The sequence below is a fragment of the Bos indicus x Bos taurus genome, chromosome 8, assembly GCF_003369695.1.
Source record: "Bos indicus x Bos taurus breed Angus x Brahman F1 hybrid chromosome 8, Bos_hybrid_MaternalHap_v2.0, whole genome shotgun sequence".
Classification (NCBI taxonomy): domain Eukaryota; kingdom Metazoa; phylum Chordata; class Mammalia; order Artiodactyla; family Bovidae; genus Bos; species Bos indicus x Bos taurus.
The window spans coordinates 69,280,512-69,294,228 of record NC_040083.1 but is presented as its reverse complement, the minus strand read 5'-3'; the positions used below and the strand labels follow the sequence as shown (position 1 = coordinate 69,294,228).

At 45.7% G+C, this 13,717-nt stretch overlaps 1 protein-coding gene across 3 annotated transcripts; it reads right to left on the bottom strand.

Annotated features, from left to right (window-relative positions):
* Nucleotides 1–440: 440 nt before the first annotated feature.
* Nucleotides 441–6,748, bottom strand: POLR3D (RNA polymerase III subunit D). Of its 3 annotated transcripts, none has more exons than XM_027549850.1 (9): nucleotides 6,611–6,748; nucleotides 6,211–6,380; nucleotides 5,244–5,287; nucleotides 3,886–4,037; nucleotides 3,597–3,721; nucleotides 3,019–3,187; nucleotides 2,197–2,462; nucleotides 1,359–1,511; nucleotides 441–1,201 (listed from the first exon to the last, which is right to left on the bottom strand). In XM_027549850.1, exons 2-9 carry the CDS (start codon nucleotides 6,373–6,375, stop codon nucleotides 1,079–1,081), a joined length of 1,197 nt encoding a protein of 398 aa, XP_027405651.1. In that variant the 5' UTR covers nucleotides 6,376–6,380; nucleotides 6,611–6,748; the 3' UTR covers nucleotides 441–1,078. The 3 variants fall into 3 exon arrangements, with proteins under 3 accessions (XP_027405651.1, XP_027405649.1, XP_027405650.1); XM_027549848.1 differs by having other exon boundaries at nucleotides 6,621–6,748; XM_027549849.1 differs by having other exon boundaries at nucleotides 6,569–6,743.
* Between the last annotated feature and the right edge of the window lie 6,969 nt (nucleotides 6,749–13,717).

Sequence of the window (13,717 nt, the reverse complement as noted above, 5' to 3'; positions counted from 1 at the left end):
AGGTCATTATTCAATCATCTCCACTTTCTTTTTCACCCAGGGCTGTTTTTCAGCAGTATTTGAGTTGGTGGGGTGATAATTATCTATGAACAGTCACAGGTTTCTTCTGAGAAATAATTTAAGTGGAGCTGGAAGAGGTGAGGGTGGGAGGAATGAGTCCTGGGACCACCGTGACACCCAAAGGCACCTGTAGGGCTGGGAGGAGTTAAGTCTTTGCTTTCCTCTCTTCTGATGGCACCTATGGCTAGGGGCTCACAGCAATGAACAGGAAGTGCTTGCCTAAGATGCTTAGGAGAAAAAAGGGCACAGAGAGGCCCAAACTCAAACCGTTAGAGCATCAGTCCAGAGGGGTGGGACATGGAGTAAGAATGTGGGGAGCAGTTCCATTCACCTTTTCTGAGAGATCCTTGGAATCTATTGTTTGAAAACACTCAGGCGAAGGAAAACTAAACTAACATTTATTGAGCTCCTACAGCGTGTGTCCAGCCTTGTGCAAGGACACTTCATCGACAGTATTCCACAGCATCCTCACGCCAACCCTGTGAGGTAGGTATCGTCCTCGATTTGTCAGATGAGGACTCTGAGGCTCAGAAAGGTTAGGTAGTTTGTTCAGTCACACAATTAGTAATGGACAGAACTGAGGTTGAGTCTCAGACTCCAGACATCTCTGTTCTCTCTCAAGCGCTGCCTCTTGGGAGGAAGGAGGGAGCAATAGCGTCTCCTACCCTGAGAACCAAGACATCCCCAGAGAAGGAGCCTGTCCTTGCCCAGACCGACACTTCTCCGCCTGGGGAGGGTGCAGTCCGCTGAACAGCTAAGACATAAATATAAAAATAAATAGCAGGGACCAACCCCCTAGCAGCGAGGGTGTGCGGTTTCCTCACTGTGGGAAGGTCATCGTGCTGTTCACAGCCGCCGTGGAAGGGAGCCACGTGTGGGCCCTGTGGGGAAAACTGGGACAATGGCTGGAGTGGGTGGGCTAAACAGGCCCCTTCTGGGTCGAACAGATTTGAGAACAAAACGTCTGGAGCAGGCAGCAGTCGTGGGCACAGTCACCACCGTCCTCCATCTGCTCGCTTTACCGGTGTCTGTGATCCAGCAGGGATTCGAAGTTGGGAGAACAGACAAGTTTGTGCTTTATGTGTCCCAGGACTGTCATGTCACCTGTCCTGCTGTCTCCAAGGCCCACGGACACCAGCTCCTGCCAATCAACAGAGACGGAGATGAAAGACAAGACCACACAGCCACTGCTCAGTCCTATGACTTGAATGTAATGATCCCAAGAGCCCTTCCCCCGTACTCAGCACCAAGTCATCAACATCCTGAACAGCCTTCACCCCGACCGGACTCATTCTCACCTGCAGGAAAGAGCAAGTGGTCCCCATCGTCACGTCCAGAGTCACCTTGCCGAGGAGGAGCTGCACCTTCCCCGACTTGCGGATGAGCAGCTTGCCAACCTGTCCCTCTGTCAGGTCAGCCAGGGTGCAAGTGTTCTCTGCCAGCCTGGCTTCCTGTGAGGACGATAAGGGGACGGAAGCTGGCTGAGGAGCTGTCTCCTCCATCCTTCAAGAACAAACCCTTTCCCAAAGGGAGGCATCAGCAGCAAAGATTAGAATGAGCTCCCCAGACTTCCTTGGTGGTCCAGTGGCTAAGACTCTGAACTCCCAATGCAGGGAACTAGACCCCACATGCCACAGCTAAGAGTTAGCATGCCGCAACTAACACCCCAACCCAGGGATCAAACCCGGGTCTCCTGCATTGCAGACAGACGCATTACCGTCTGATCCACCAAAGAAGCCCTTTAAAAAAATGAAGAATACTAAAAAAAAAAAGAAACAAAGAATGAGCTTCCCAGAGAGGGCCTTTTCCTGGGAATGCCTCCCACTGGTCAAAAAACAAAACAAAAAAACCCCAAATCACAGATAAATGGTCAAAATATCAGTAACTGCTGAAGCTAGGTGATGGTACATGAGAACTTATATTCTCTCATTTGTATATGTTCAAAATAGTTCACTGTGAAAAATAAACACACTCACAATTTGGGCTGAAGCACAGAGCCCCAAACCCCTTGCAGGCAGAAAGAACAAATGCGTATTATTCTCGAATTTCACTACAGGCGACACCACTCTGCTTCCCCCTCCAGGTGGCTATTTCCCCTCCAGGTCCTGTGCATCTTCACAGCACTCACGAGCATACCCGGTCTTTCTCTTGCTTTATTACCACCATCTGCCCGTCCTCGCTCTGCACCTCCGTCTTGATGGGCTTGATGTCCTGAGTGGGTGGCTGGCCGGGCAGTGAGTCTGGCAGCTGCAGGAACAGCAGCTCTTCCTCCTGCGTGAGGCTCAGCTCCCTGAGCAGCTCAGCCACAGACACGTCCTTCGGGAGGCCTGGGATCTTCCTGGCTGCTCTGAGAGGAGCCTTCATCTTGGCTTCCTCATCCTCATCTCGGGGCTCCTCTTTTACTGCCCGAGATAACAGAAAGGGAAGGCTATCAGAGGCCACCTCTAGGCCATCTCACTGCACCCACCCCTTCCACCTGATCTGCTCCACTGTCAGTCAGCCAAGAAGCTGGAGGGAAACTTTGTGCTTAGAAAGAGGGATCCAATAGTCATGTGACTTATTTTAAAAAGGGTGGTCCAGTGATTAAGAATCCTCCTGCCAATGGCAGGGGACACAGGTTTGAACCTTGGTCTGGGGAAGATTCCACATACCGCAGAGCAACTAAGCCCACGTGCCACAACTACCGAGCCTGTGCTCCAGAGCCCAGGAGCCGCAACTACTGAAGCCCGCAGGCCCTACAGCCTGTGTTTGGCAATAAGAGAAGTCACTGCAATGAGAAGCCCACACACCACAACAAAGAGTAGCCCCCACTTGCTGCAAGTAGAGAAAGCTGGTGTGGAGCAACGAAGACCCAGCACAGCCAAAAATAAATAAACAAATCTTAAAACAGTCAGGCAGGCTCACTCCTGCGGGAACAGCTGGAGAAAAGGAGACGAGACCTTAACTGACACAGAGTACCTTTCACAGCAGCCATGTCCACCTCCATATCCTCTTCCTTGGGGCCAGCCAGCCGTGGTTTAACATCTGTTTCCTCATTCTCTTCCTTAAAAAGCCAGCCCGAGTGAGCCAGCGGCAGTTGCACAGGCATATTTCGAATATCATTCCTAAGCCCAGGGTCATCGATGAACTGCCAAAGAAAAGTTGGGGGGTCACACAGCAGGGCCAGCATACACACGTACCTGGAGGGCAGTCCACCCTGCCCAGTTACTCGGTTGTGTCTAACTGTAGCCCTCCAGAGTCCTCTGTCCATGGAACTTTCCAGGCAACAATACTGGAGTGGGTTGCCGTTTCCTTCTCCAGGGGATCTTCATGACCCAGGGATCGAACCTGTGTCTCTTGCATCTTCTGCACTGCAGGTGGATTCTTTACACCACTGAGCCACCTGGAAGCCCACAGTCCACCTTAGCTCTTTTCTAATCAAAGATTCCTGCCGCTCACCAGACTTGCAGGACATTAGAGAGCTTCCCCCATCCTGGTTCCCTGGAAGTGCTTTTCATCAGAAAAGAAGCCCCTTCCCCTAGTCCACTGGTACCTACATCATCCTTCTCCAGCATGCGCAGGATCTGTTTTGTTTCTTCATCTGTCTCCCTCTTCTCCTTTTTGATGTTGATGATGTGAGAGGGCCCCACGTCTGACATATCCACAGTCTTATCCCAGTTCCCTGTGGAAAACCACCCGGAGTTCACCAGGAGTGAGGGAGGAGCCAACAGCAAGGAAGGCTAAACTGGGAGCAAGGGGGAAATACCAGCACCCTGGTCCTTCTCTTGGGCAGTCTGCACTGAAATCCACCGATTCCTTCCTCCCAGAGCCCCGGCAGCTTTGTACCCTTTTTCTTCATCATTTCGGCGGGGCCCTGCTCGAAGATGGAGTGGGACTGGATCACTTCTGGGCGCCCCCGGCCCCGTCCATGGCTGTCTCGCTGTCGGTCTCTGTCCCTTTCACGCTTCTCTTTCTTGACGGTTACTTCTTCCTTGGGCCTGGAAAAGCGAATGGGTCAAAGGAAACTACTGACGTCGCCGGCATCCGAGAACCGGTCTCACTCTCCCACACCACTGTGCTCCACCAGAGGGGAGTTTATGAGCCAACAACTGTATCATGAGAAGCACAGCACCCACCTGTGTGGGTGGTCTAGCACCTCTTTCACTTCCTTGATGAGGCAGAGTCCTTCAGTTTACTGTACTTTACCTTTTTGAAGAACTATAACACAAAAGGTGAATTATAGAGACTGCCCCCAAATGTGGATATTTTTTTTTTTGGTATTGACTGAAAGCAGGAAAGTTGCAATGCAAAAGAACGTTTAAGGGAAAACCTGATCCATCTCTGCCCAAACTATTGGCTCTCAACTCTGGCTATAAAACATAATCTCTCTCTGAAGTAAGTCAAAGAAGAAGAATTGTATAACATCCCTTATATGTGGAATCTAAAAAGAAATTATACATATGAATTTACTTCAAAACAGAAAGAGACTCACAGACTTAGAAATTGAACTTGTGGCTGCGTGTACACACTGCTATATTTAAAATGTATAACCAACAAGGACCTGCTGTATAGCACACAGAACTCTGCTCAATGTTATGTGGAGGCCTGGATGGGAGGGGAGTTTGGGGGAGAATGGATACATGTATATGTAATGCCAAGTCCCTTCACTGTTAATCTAAAACTATCACAACATTGTTAAATGGTTATACCTCAATAAAAAATTAAAAGTTAAAAAAAAAGATAATCACTGTTTCACTGTAAATAAGTTAAAACAATTTTAAGGATGGATTCCCAGGCATCAGTATTTTTTTAAAGCTTGCACATTAGAATCACCTGGGAGCCAGGGTCAGCAATCACTACTGCAAAGAACTAAATCTACAAATTCAAACTTCCGAGGCACCTACTTAGTTATTTCCCCAAAGGTCCAAATTCAGAGCATGTAAACAAAGAGGTAAGGCTTCCCAGGTGGCACTAGTGGTAAAGAATGCAGGAGACACAAGAGATGCAGGTTCAGTCCCTGGGTTGGGAAGATCCCCTGGAGTAGGGAATGGCGACCCACGCCAGTATTCTTGCCTGGAGAATCCCATGGACAGAGAAGCCTGGGGGGCTACAGTCCATGGGGTGGCAAAGAGTCGGACTCAAGTAAGGGACTGAGCACACACGCACAAACAAGGCGCGAGTATTCAGGAGGCCTAGCTACTTACTCTTCCTTGATCTTCCGACTGATGATATTTGGGGTGAAGGTTTTCTGAAAGTAAAATACAGGAGTCACTGATTTGGTAAATTCTGGTCCCAAAATACAGAGGAAAAGAAAAACTTCCAAAGGGCATCTTCCATGGATGAAGACCAAAATGGCTCTCTTCGGCACATTCCATACTGTTGTCAAAGATTTACTGAAATGGACAGGTGCTTGAAAAGAAGGCATGTCATGCCAAGGCAACGGTGAAGCTATATATAGAAAGGGGCATCAAAAAACATTTAAATGGCAGCCTTAGTTTCTGCCTCCTGAAAGGACAACCCTTCAGGACTCTAACAGTAGAGGAATTTACCTATTCTCACACTTCATCTTCAAACTGCTATGAAGACCAGACAGTATTATAGAGAATGAGCTCTACCAGCAAGGTTCAAATGGCAAAGACAGATCTGCCAGCATTCACAAACTGATGATTGGGTTAGAATGCCACCAGAATTTATAAAGAGAAACTGAGGTCTTCAAAAACCCACTCTCTTTACAGTCTACCCTTCACATCTACAGTCACAAACATAATAGAAGACACAGAGGCTCTAATATCACACCTAAGACTCAATATTTTGGACCAGAAGTCTGCACACTGGGATCCTGGGCAAATTCAGAACTCTCTTAAATTGCAGGCAAAGTTTATGTCTGCGTGGCTTTCATGGGTTTCTGAAAGGTATCCAAGACACACCAAAAGGAAATAAACCCTGCTCAAGTTGCTTCTGAGCTAATTAGGATTCTCTGCTCTTCAGCCATCTCTGAGAGCCATGTCAACATCTTGGACCCAGTATCTTGACTTGAAGGTAGGGCAGGCTCCCCAGAAATTGCAGGCCGAAGTCTGAAGACAAGATTCGCAAGGCCCAACATCACGCCTGGCACACGGTAGGCCCTTCAGTTAAACCCCCTAGTGCCTGGAATTCAGCGTAGTCGGGTACCTTCTTGACTCCCCCGAGGGTGAGGTCCCTGGAGCGGATGGAGGGAAGGCGGCCCGGGGTGAGGGGAGGTGCCGGCCTTCGCCCAATAAGCCCCCGCGCCCCAGAAAGGAGGGGTCGGGGCCCTCCCGGAGCGCTGGGCTCGCCCGCGGCGTTTCCTTCCGACATGATGCCTGAGAAATGAGGCGAAAAGGGGTAACGAAGTCACTCGAGGGAGAAGGACTCGCGGACCCTGAGCGGAACCCCACCCACGTGGCCTCCCGCCCCCCCAGTCGGCGCGTCCCTCCGGCAGCGACTCAGCTCCTCCCCCTCCCACGTGGCGGGACTCCCCGGAACACCCCGGCTAGGGCCCTTGGCTCGCCTTCTCTCCAGGCCCCCGGCCAGGCACGAGGCAAAGACGCACCCCTTCGCACCCAGGCTGTAGTTCCACACCATGCGCGTCCCGATTTCACCTCCGACGCGACGCGCAGTGGGTTCCGAGTCTCGGCGCCGGGCGGAAGTCTGCGTGGCAGGGCCAGGGCGCCGCCATCTTGTCGCGAGGCGGAAGTGATGTTGGTGGGCGGGGCCGGGCCACAGTATTTATCCCGCGGCGTCTCGCTCCCCTCCGCCTTCTCTTCCCGGTTCTTCCCGGAGTCGGGAAAAGCTGGGTTGAGAGGGCGAAAAAGGAAGAGGGGAAGGGTCTAGGGGAGGGGTACGTTCGCGGGGTCTTGGCCCCGGGCATAAGGTGGGGGCGTCCAGTTCAGGTCTGGGGGCCGAGACGCCATCTGGACGCAACGTGGGAGTTCGCCGCTGGGGAGCCTCGGGGTCGAGACTCGGGATGGGGCGGGGATGCGGGGCAGAGAGCGAGACCCCGACTCAGAGTCCTGGAGCTCTAGGCTGGGCTCGGCCGAGCCTCGATTGCCGGCTTTATGATGACCTTGGAGTGGTCACTGCACCTCCGGGCTGCGTTCTCGCCCTTGTTCAGGGGATCTCTTCGTCGGAATCCTGGTGGGGTCCTGGGGTGGGGCTGCGGACATGGGGCCGTGAGCACAGTGCTGGAGCAGCTGCAGCGGTTAAAACGGGTGCCTCAATCGCACCTGCCCTAGGCTCGTGACTGTGGGTCCTTGTATACACGCTTGTTCCAATCCTGGAACCTGAAAAACGAAGTTTTTCTACTGGGAGGGACAGATTTAAAGAAGTTTCGTCGTGACTCTGACGTTTGTAATTAAACATAAAAAATGTCCTTTACTGTCATTCCCTCCACTCCCAAACCATGTAAAAACCATGTAACTTTAGAGATAACTTGAGGGAAGGGAAACATTTATTATAATTTCACACAGAGTAACTATTAAAACTTTTGCAATGTATTCCAGCCCCATCACAGAGATTTCATATTATACCACAATTTTGAATCCTCCCTTTTCAGATAACATTTCTTTGTGGCTGTATCAAACAACTGCATAATTCTTGGGTGGCTGTGTCATGATTTGCCTGTGTCGCTGTTTGGACACAAAATGGTTCCTTTTTCCTGTTGTAAATACTACTGTTTTGAACATCTGGTGCCTTTAAAGTACTTTAGTCTTTTGGGTTCTATTCCTAGGACAAATTTCCAGACTTGAGATAACTGGTCAAAAGAAGATGTACTTTAATTTTTTTTTTTTTGCTTTGAAGTAATAGTAGATACATGAGTAGTTGTAAGAAATAGTGCAGAGGGACTACCCTGGTGACTCAGTAGCTAAGACTTGCGGCTCCCAAGACAGGAGGTCTGGGTTTGATCCCTGATCAGGCAACTGTGTTTCACATGCCTCAACAGAGATGAAGATTCCAAGTGTGGCAACTAACACTTGGCACAGCCAAATAAATAAATAGGTTAAAAAAAAGCACGTGGAGATACCAAGTATGCTTTACTTAGTTTCCCCAATGGCACCATATTGTAAACTAGTATAGTATCACAACCAAAATATCGACATTGATCGTCACATGCAAGACAGTCTTTCACCACAAGGATCCCTCAAGTGCCCTTTTATAGCCATACTTCCCTCCTTCTCACCGCCCTCTGGTAGTTACTAATCTGTTCTCTATCTTTACACTTTTGTTATTTCCAGAGTGGAAATCATTCAAAGACGGAAAACAGTGTGTGACTTCTTGGGATTTCTTTGTTTACTCAGCATAATTCTCTGGAGATGATCCAAGCTGTTGCATGTTATCATGCATGTATAACTAGTTCATTCCTTTGTATTGCTGAATTTCCATGGTTTATTTATTCATCCTTCGAAGAACATCTGGGTTGTTTTTAGTTAGGGGCCATCATGAATAAAGCTGCTATGAACATACATGTACAGGTTTTTGTATGTTTTTCTTTCTCCGGGATAAATGCCCACAAGTGCAATTGTTGGGTTGAATGATAGTTGTATGCTTCATTTTATCAGAAATTGCCAAACTGTTTCCATAGTGGCTATTCCCTTTTGAACATGCACATTTTATGGTTGTTCGTAGATATTGCTGAATTACTTTCAAAAAGGATTGTGCCAATATGCATCACTGATAAAAATGTATACATGAATATATATCATATATGAGAATATACGTAACATTTTACCACATTGTTTTGAGTACTGGCTTTCAAAAATTTAACCCGTCAATTTAATAATATTATAGTAAAATTTTGTTGTGTTGGTTTCTAAACCAGACTTTTTTCAACTTTTCTCCATATTGGTTTCATGATAACTAAACCTAACCAATGGCAACCCACTCCAGTGTTCTTGCCTGGAGAATCCCAGGAACAGGGGAGCCTGGTGGGCCACCGTCTATGGGGTCACACAGAGTCAGACACGAGTGAAGTGACTTAGCAGCAGCAGCAGCAAATCTAACCAAAGGAGAACACTTCCTGTCCCCTACAGAGCTACACACAATAGCTCTTAGCTTCTCACTGAGGCACTAGAACTGCTTTGATTTCATTCTCTGGGCTTTGAGGTCCACCAGCTTTCTCGCAGCTCCTAGGTTTTTGTTTTGTTTTTTTACAGAGACACTTATTCACTATAGAAAGTTTGGAAAATTTTAAGAAGCATCCAAATATATAGTGATATGGATTAAGTGTATGGGCTTCCCTTATGGCTCAGTGATAAACAATCCGCCCACAATGGAGGAGAGGCAGGAGACTCAGGTTCAACCCATGGGTTCAGAAGATACCCTGGAGGAGGGCATGGCAACCTACTCCATTATTCTTGCCTGGAGGATCCCATGGTCAGAGGAGCCTGGCGGGCTACAGTCCATGGGGTTGTAAAGAGTCAGACACAACTGAAGCGACTGAGCACAGCACATGGGTATATATGTATATGTACACATAGAAAGACACACACAGTTAAATACTACTCAGCCATAAAAAAGAACGAAAACTTGCCATTTGCATACCATTTACCTGGATGGACTTGAAGGGCATTATGCTAAGTGAAATTAGTAAGACAAGAGAAAGATACTGTATGGTATTACTTGTATATGTAATCTAAACAATACAAAACACTAGTGAATGTAACAAAAAAGCAGACTCACAGATATGAGAACAAACTAGTGGTTACCAGTGGGAAGAGGGAAGTGAGAAGGGGCAATGTAGGAGGAGGGGATTAAGAGGTACAAACTGTTAGGTATAAATGTATAAAATGAGCTACAAGGATATATTATACAAATTGGAGAATATAGCCAATATTTTATAAATGCAAATGGAGTCTAATAACAACTCTATATCAAAAAAACAACTTGATTAAAAAATGGGCAGAACTGAACATTTTTCAAAAGAAGAAATGCACATGTTGAGCATGAAAAGATGCTCAATACTACTAATTATGAAAGAAATACAAATCAAACCCACAATGAGATATCACCTCACACTTGTCAGAAAGGCGATTATCATTTGTACACTGTTGGTGGGAATGTAAATTGGTGCAGCCACTGTGGAAAATTGTATGGAGGTTTCTCAAAAAACTGAAAATAGAACTACCATATGACCCAGCAATTCCACTCCTGAGTATATGTCTGAAGAGAAGAAAAACACTGATTTGAAAAGATGCATGCACCCCAATGTTCACAGCAGCATTATTTATAAATGCCAAGAGGTAGAACCTAAGTGTCGTAAGAAACAACCTAAGATGAATGGATAAAGAAGATGTGGTACATGTATATATACATATACAATGAAATACTCAGTTCAGTTCAGTTCAGTTCAGTCTCTCAGTCATGTCCGGCTCTTTGCGACCCCATGGACTGCCGCACATCAGGCTTCCCTGTCCATCATCCACTCCCAGAGTTTACTCAAACTCATGTCCATCGAGTTAATGATGCCATCCAACTATCTCATCCTCTGTTGTCCCCTTCTCTTCTTGCCTTCAATCTTTCCCAGCATCAGGGTCTTTTCAAATGAGTCAGCTCTTCACATCAGGTACCCAAAGTATTGGAGTTCCAACTTCAGCATCAGTCCTTCCAATGAATATTCAGGACTGATTTCCTTTAGGACGGACTGGTTGGATCTCCTTGCAGTCCAAGGAACTCTCAAGAGTCTTCTTCAACACCACAGTTCAAAAGCATCAATTCTTTGGCACTCAGCTTTCTTTATAGTCCAACTATCACATCCATACATGACCACTGGCAAAACCATAGCAAGTCTACCACTGTTTCCACTCTTTCTCCATCTATTTGCCATGAAGCAATGGGACCAAATGCCATGATCTTTGTTATCTGAATGTTGAGCTTTAAGCCAACTTTTTCACTCTCCTCCTTCACCCTCATCAAGGGGCTCTTTAGTTTTTCACTTTCTGCCATAAGGGTGGTATCATCTGCATATCTGAGGTTACTGATATTTCTCCCAGCAATCTTGATTCCAGCTTGTGCTTCTTCCAGCCCAGCGTTTCTCATGATGTACTCTGCATATAAGTTAAATAAGCAGGGTGACAATATACAGCCTTGACGTACTCCTTTTTCTATTTGGAACCAGTTCCATGTCCATTTCTAACTGTTGCTTCCTGACCTGCATACAGGTGTCTCAAGAGGCAGGTCAGGTGGTCTGGTATTACCATCTCTTTCAGAATTTTCCACAGTTTATTGTGATCCACACAGTCAAAGGCTTTGGCATAGTCAATAAAGCAGAAATAGATGTTTTTCTGGAACTCTCTTGCTTTTTCCATGATCCAGCAAATGTTGGCAATTTGATCTTTGGTTCCTCTGCCTTTTCTAAAACCAGCTTGAACATCTGGAAGTTCATGGTTCACATTCTGCTGAAGCCTGGCTTGGAGAATTTTGAGCATTACTTTGCTAGCATGTGAGATGAGTGCAATTGTGCGGTAGTTTGAGCATTCTTTGGCATTGCCTTTCTTAGGGGTTGGAATGAAAACTAACCTTTTCCAGTCCTGTGGCCACTGCTGAGTTTTCCAAATTTGCTGGCATATTGAGGGCAACACTGTCACAGCATCGTCTTTTAGGTTTTGAAATAGCTCAACTGGAATACCATCACCTCCACTATGTTCGTAGTGATGCTTCGTAAGGCCCACTTGACTTCACATTCCAGGATGTCTGCCTCTAGGTGAGTGATCATACCATTGTGATTATCTGGGTCGTGAAGATCCTTTTTGTACAGTTCTTTTGTGTATTCTTGCCACCTCTTCTTAATGATCTTCTGCTTCTGTTAGGTCCATATCATTTCTGTCCTTTATTGAGCTCATTTTGCATGAAATGTTCCCTTGGTATCTCTAATTTTCTTGGAGATCTCTAGTCTTTCTCATTCTATTGTTTTCCTCTATTTCTTTGCACTGATCACTGAGGAAGGCTTTCTTATCTCTCCTTGCTATTCTTTGGAACTCTGCATTGAAATGGGTATATCTTTGCTTTTCTCGTTTGCTTTTGGCTTCTTTTCTTTTCACAGCTATTTGTAAGGCCTCCTCAGACAGCCATTTTGCTTTTTTGCATTTCTTTTTCTTGGGGATGGTCTTGCTCCCTGTCTCCTGTACAATGTCATGAACCTCCGTCCATAGTTCATCAGGCACTCTGTCTATCAGATCTAGTCCCTTAAATATATTTCTCAAATAGATTTCTCAAATCCCTTATAATTGTAAGGGATTTGATTTAGGTCATACCTGAATGGTCTAGTGGTTTTCCCTACTTTCTTCAATTTAAGTCTGAATTTGGCAATAAGGGGTTCCTTATCTGAGCCACAGTCAGCCCCTGGTCATGTTTTTGCTGAATGTATAGAGCTTCTCCATTTTTGGCTGCAAAGAATATAATCAATCTGATTTCTGTGTTGACCATCGGGTGATGTCCGTGTGTAGAGTCTTCTCTTATGTTGTTGGAAGAGGGTGTTTGCTATGACCAGTGTGTTCTCTTGGCAAAACTCTATTAGCCTTTGCCCTGCTTCATTCTGTACTCCAAGGCCAAATTTGCCTGTTACTCCAGGTGTTTCTTGATTTCCTACTTTTGCATTCCAGTCCCCTATAATCAAAAGCACATCTTTTTGGAGTGTTAGTTCTAAAAGTCTTGTAGGTCTTCATAGAACTGTTCAACTTCAGCTCTTCAGTATTACTGGTCGGGGCATAGACTTGGTTTACTGTGATATTGAATGGTTTGCCTTGGAAACAAACAGAGATCATTCTGTCATTTTTGAGATTGCATCCAAGTACTGACTATGATAGCAACTCCATTTCTTCTAAGGGATTATTGTCCACAGTAGTAGATATAAGTGTTATCTGAATTAAATTCACCCATTCCAGTCCATTTTAGTTCGCTGATTCCTAAAACGTTGATGACGTTCACTCTTGCCATCTCCTGTTTGATCTCTTCCAATTTGCCTTAAGATTCATGGACCTAACATTTCAGGTTCTTTACAGCAATATTGCTCTTTACAGCATCAGACTTTACTTCTATCACCAGTCACATCCACAACTGGGTGTTGTTTTTGCTTTGGCTCCATCTCTTCGTTCTTTCTGGAGTTATTTCTCCACTGATCTCCAGTAGCATATTGAATGGAATACTGCTCAACCATAAATAAGAATGAAAAAAAATGAATTTTTGCCATTTGCAGCAACATGGAGAGACTTGGAGGGCTTTATGCTAAAGTGAAGAAAGTCAGACAGAGAAAGACAAATACTGTATGATATCGCTTATTTGTGGAATCTAAAAAACACAAGAAACTAGTGAATATGACAAAAAAAGAAGCAGACTCACGGATATAGACAACAAGGTAGTGATTACCAGTGGGGGTGGGGCAGGAAGTACAAACTATCAGGTATAAGATAGGCTCAAGGATGTATTGTACAACAGAGGGAATGTAGCCAATATTTTGTAATAATTCTAAGTGGAAAGTAACCTTTAAAAATTGTATAAAAATGAGAAATTGAAACATTTTATATGTGGTTCTATAATCTGCTTTTTTTCACACCATGTACTATAAACATTTTTCTGAGTTATTAAATATTCTTCTAAGCTACTGTTTTTAATGGCTAAATAGTACTCCTCATTGTTCTTGTACACCGTGCTTTGTTTAACCAGTTTT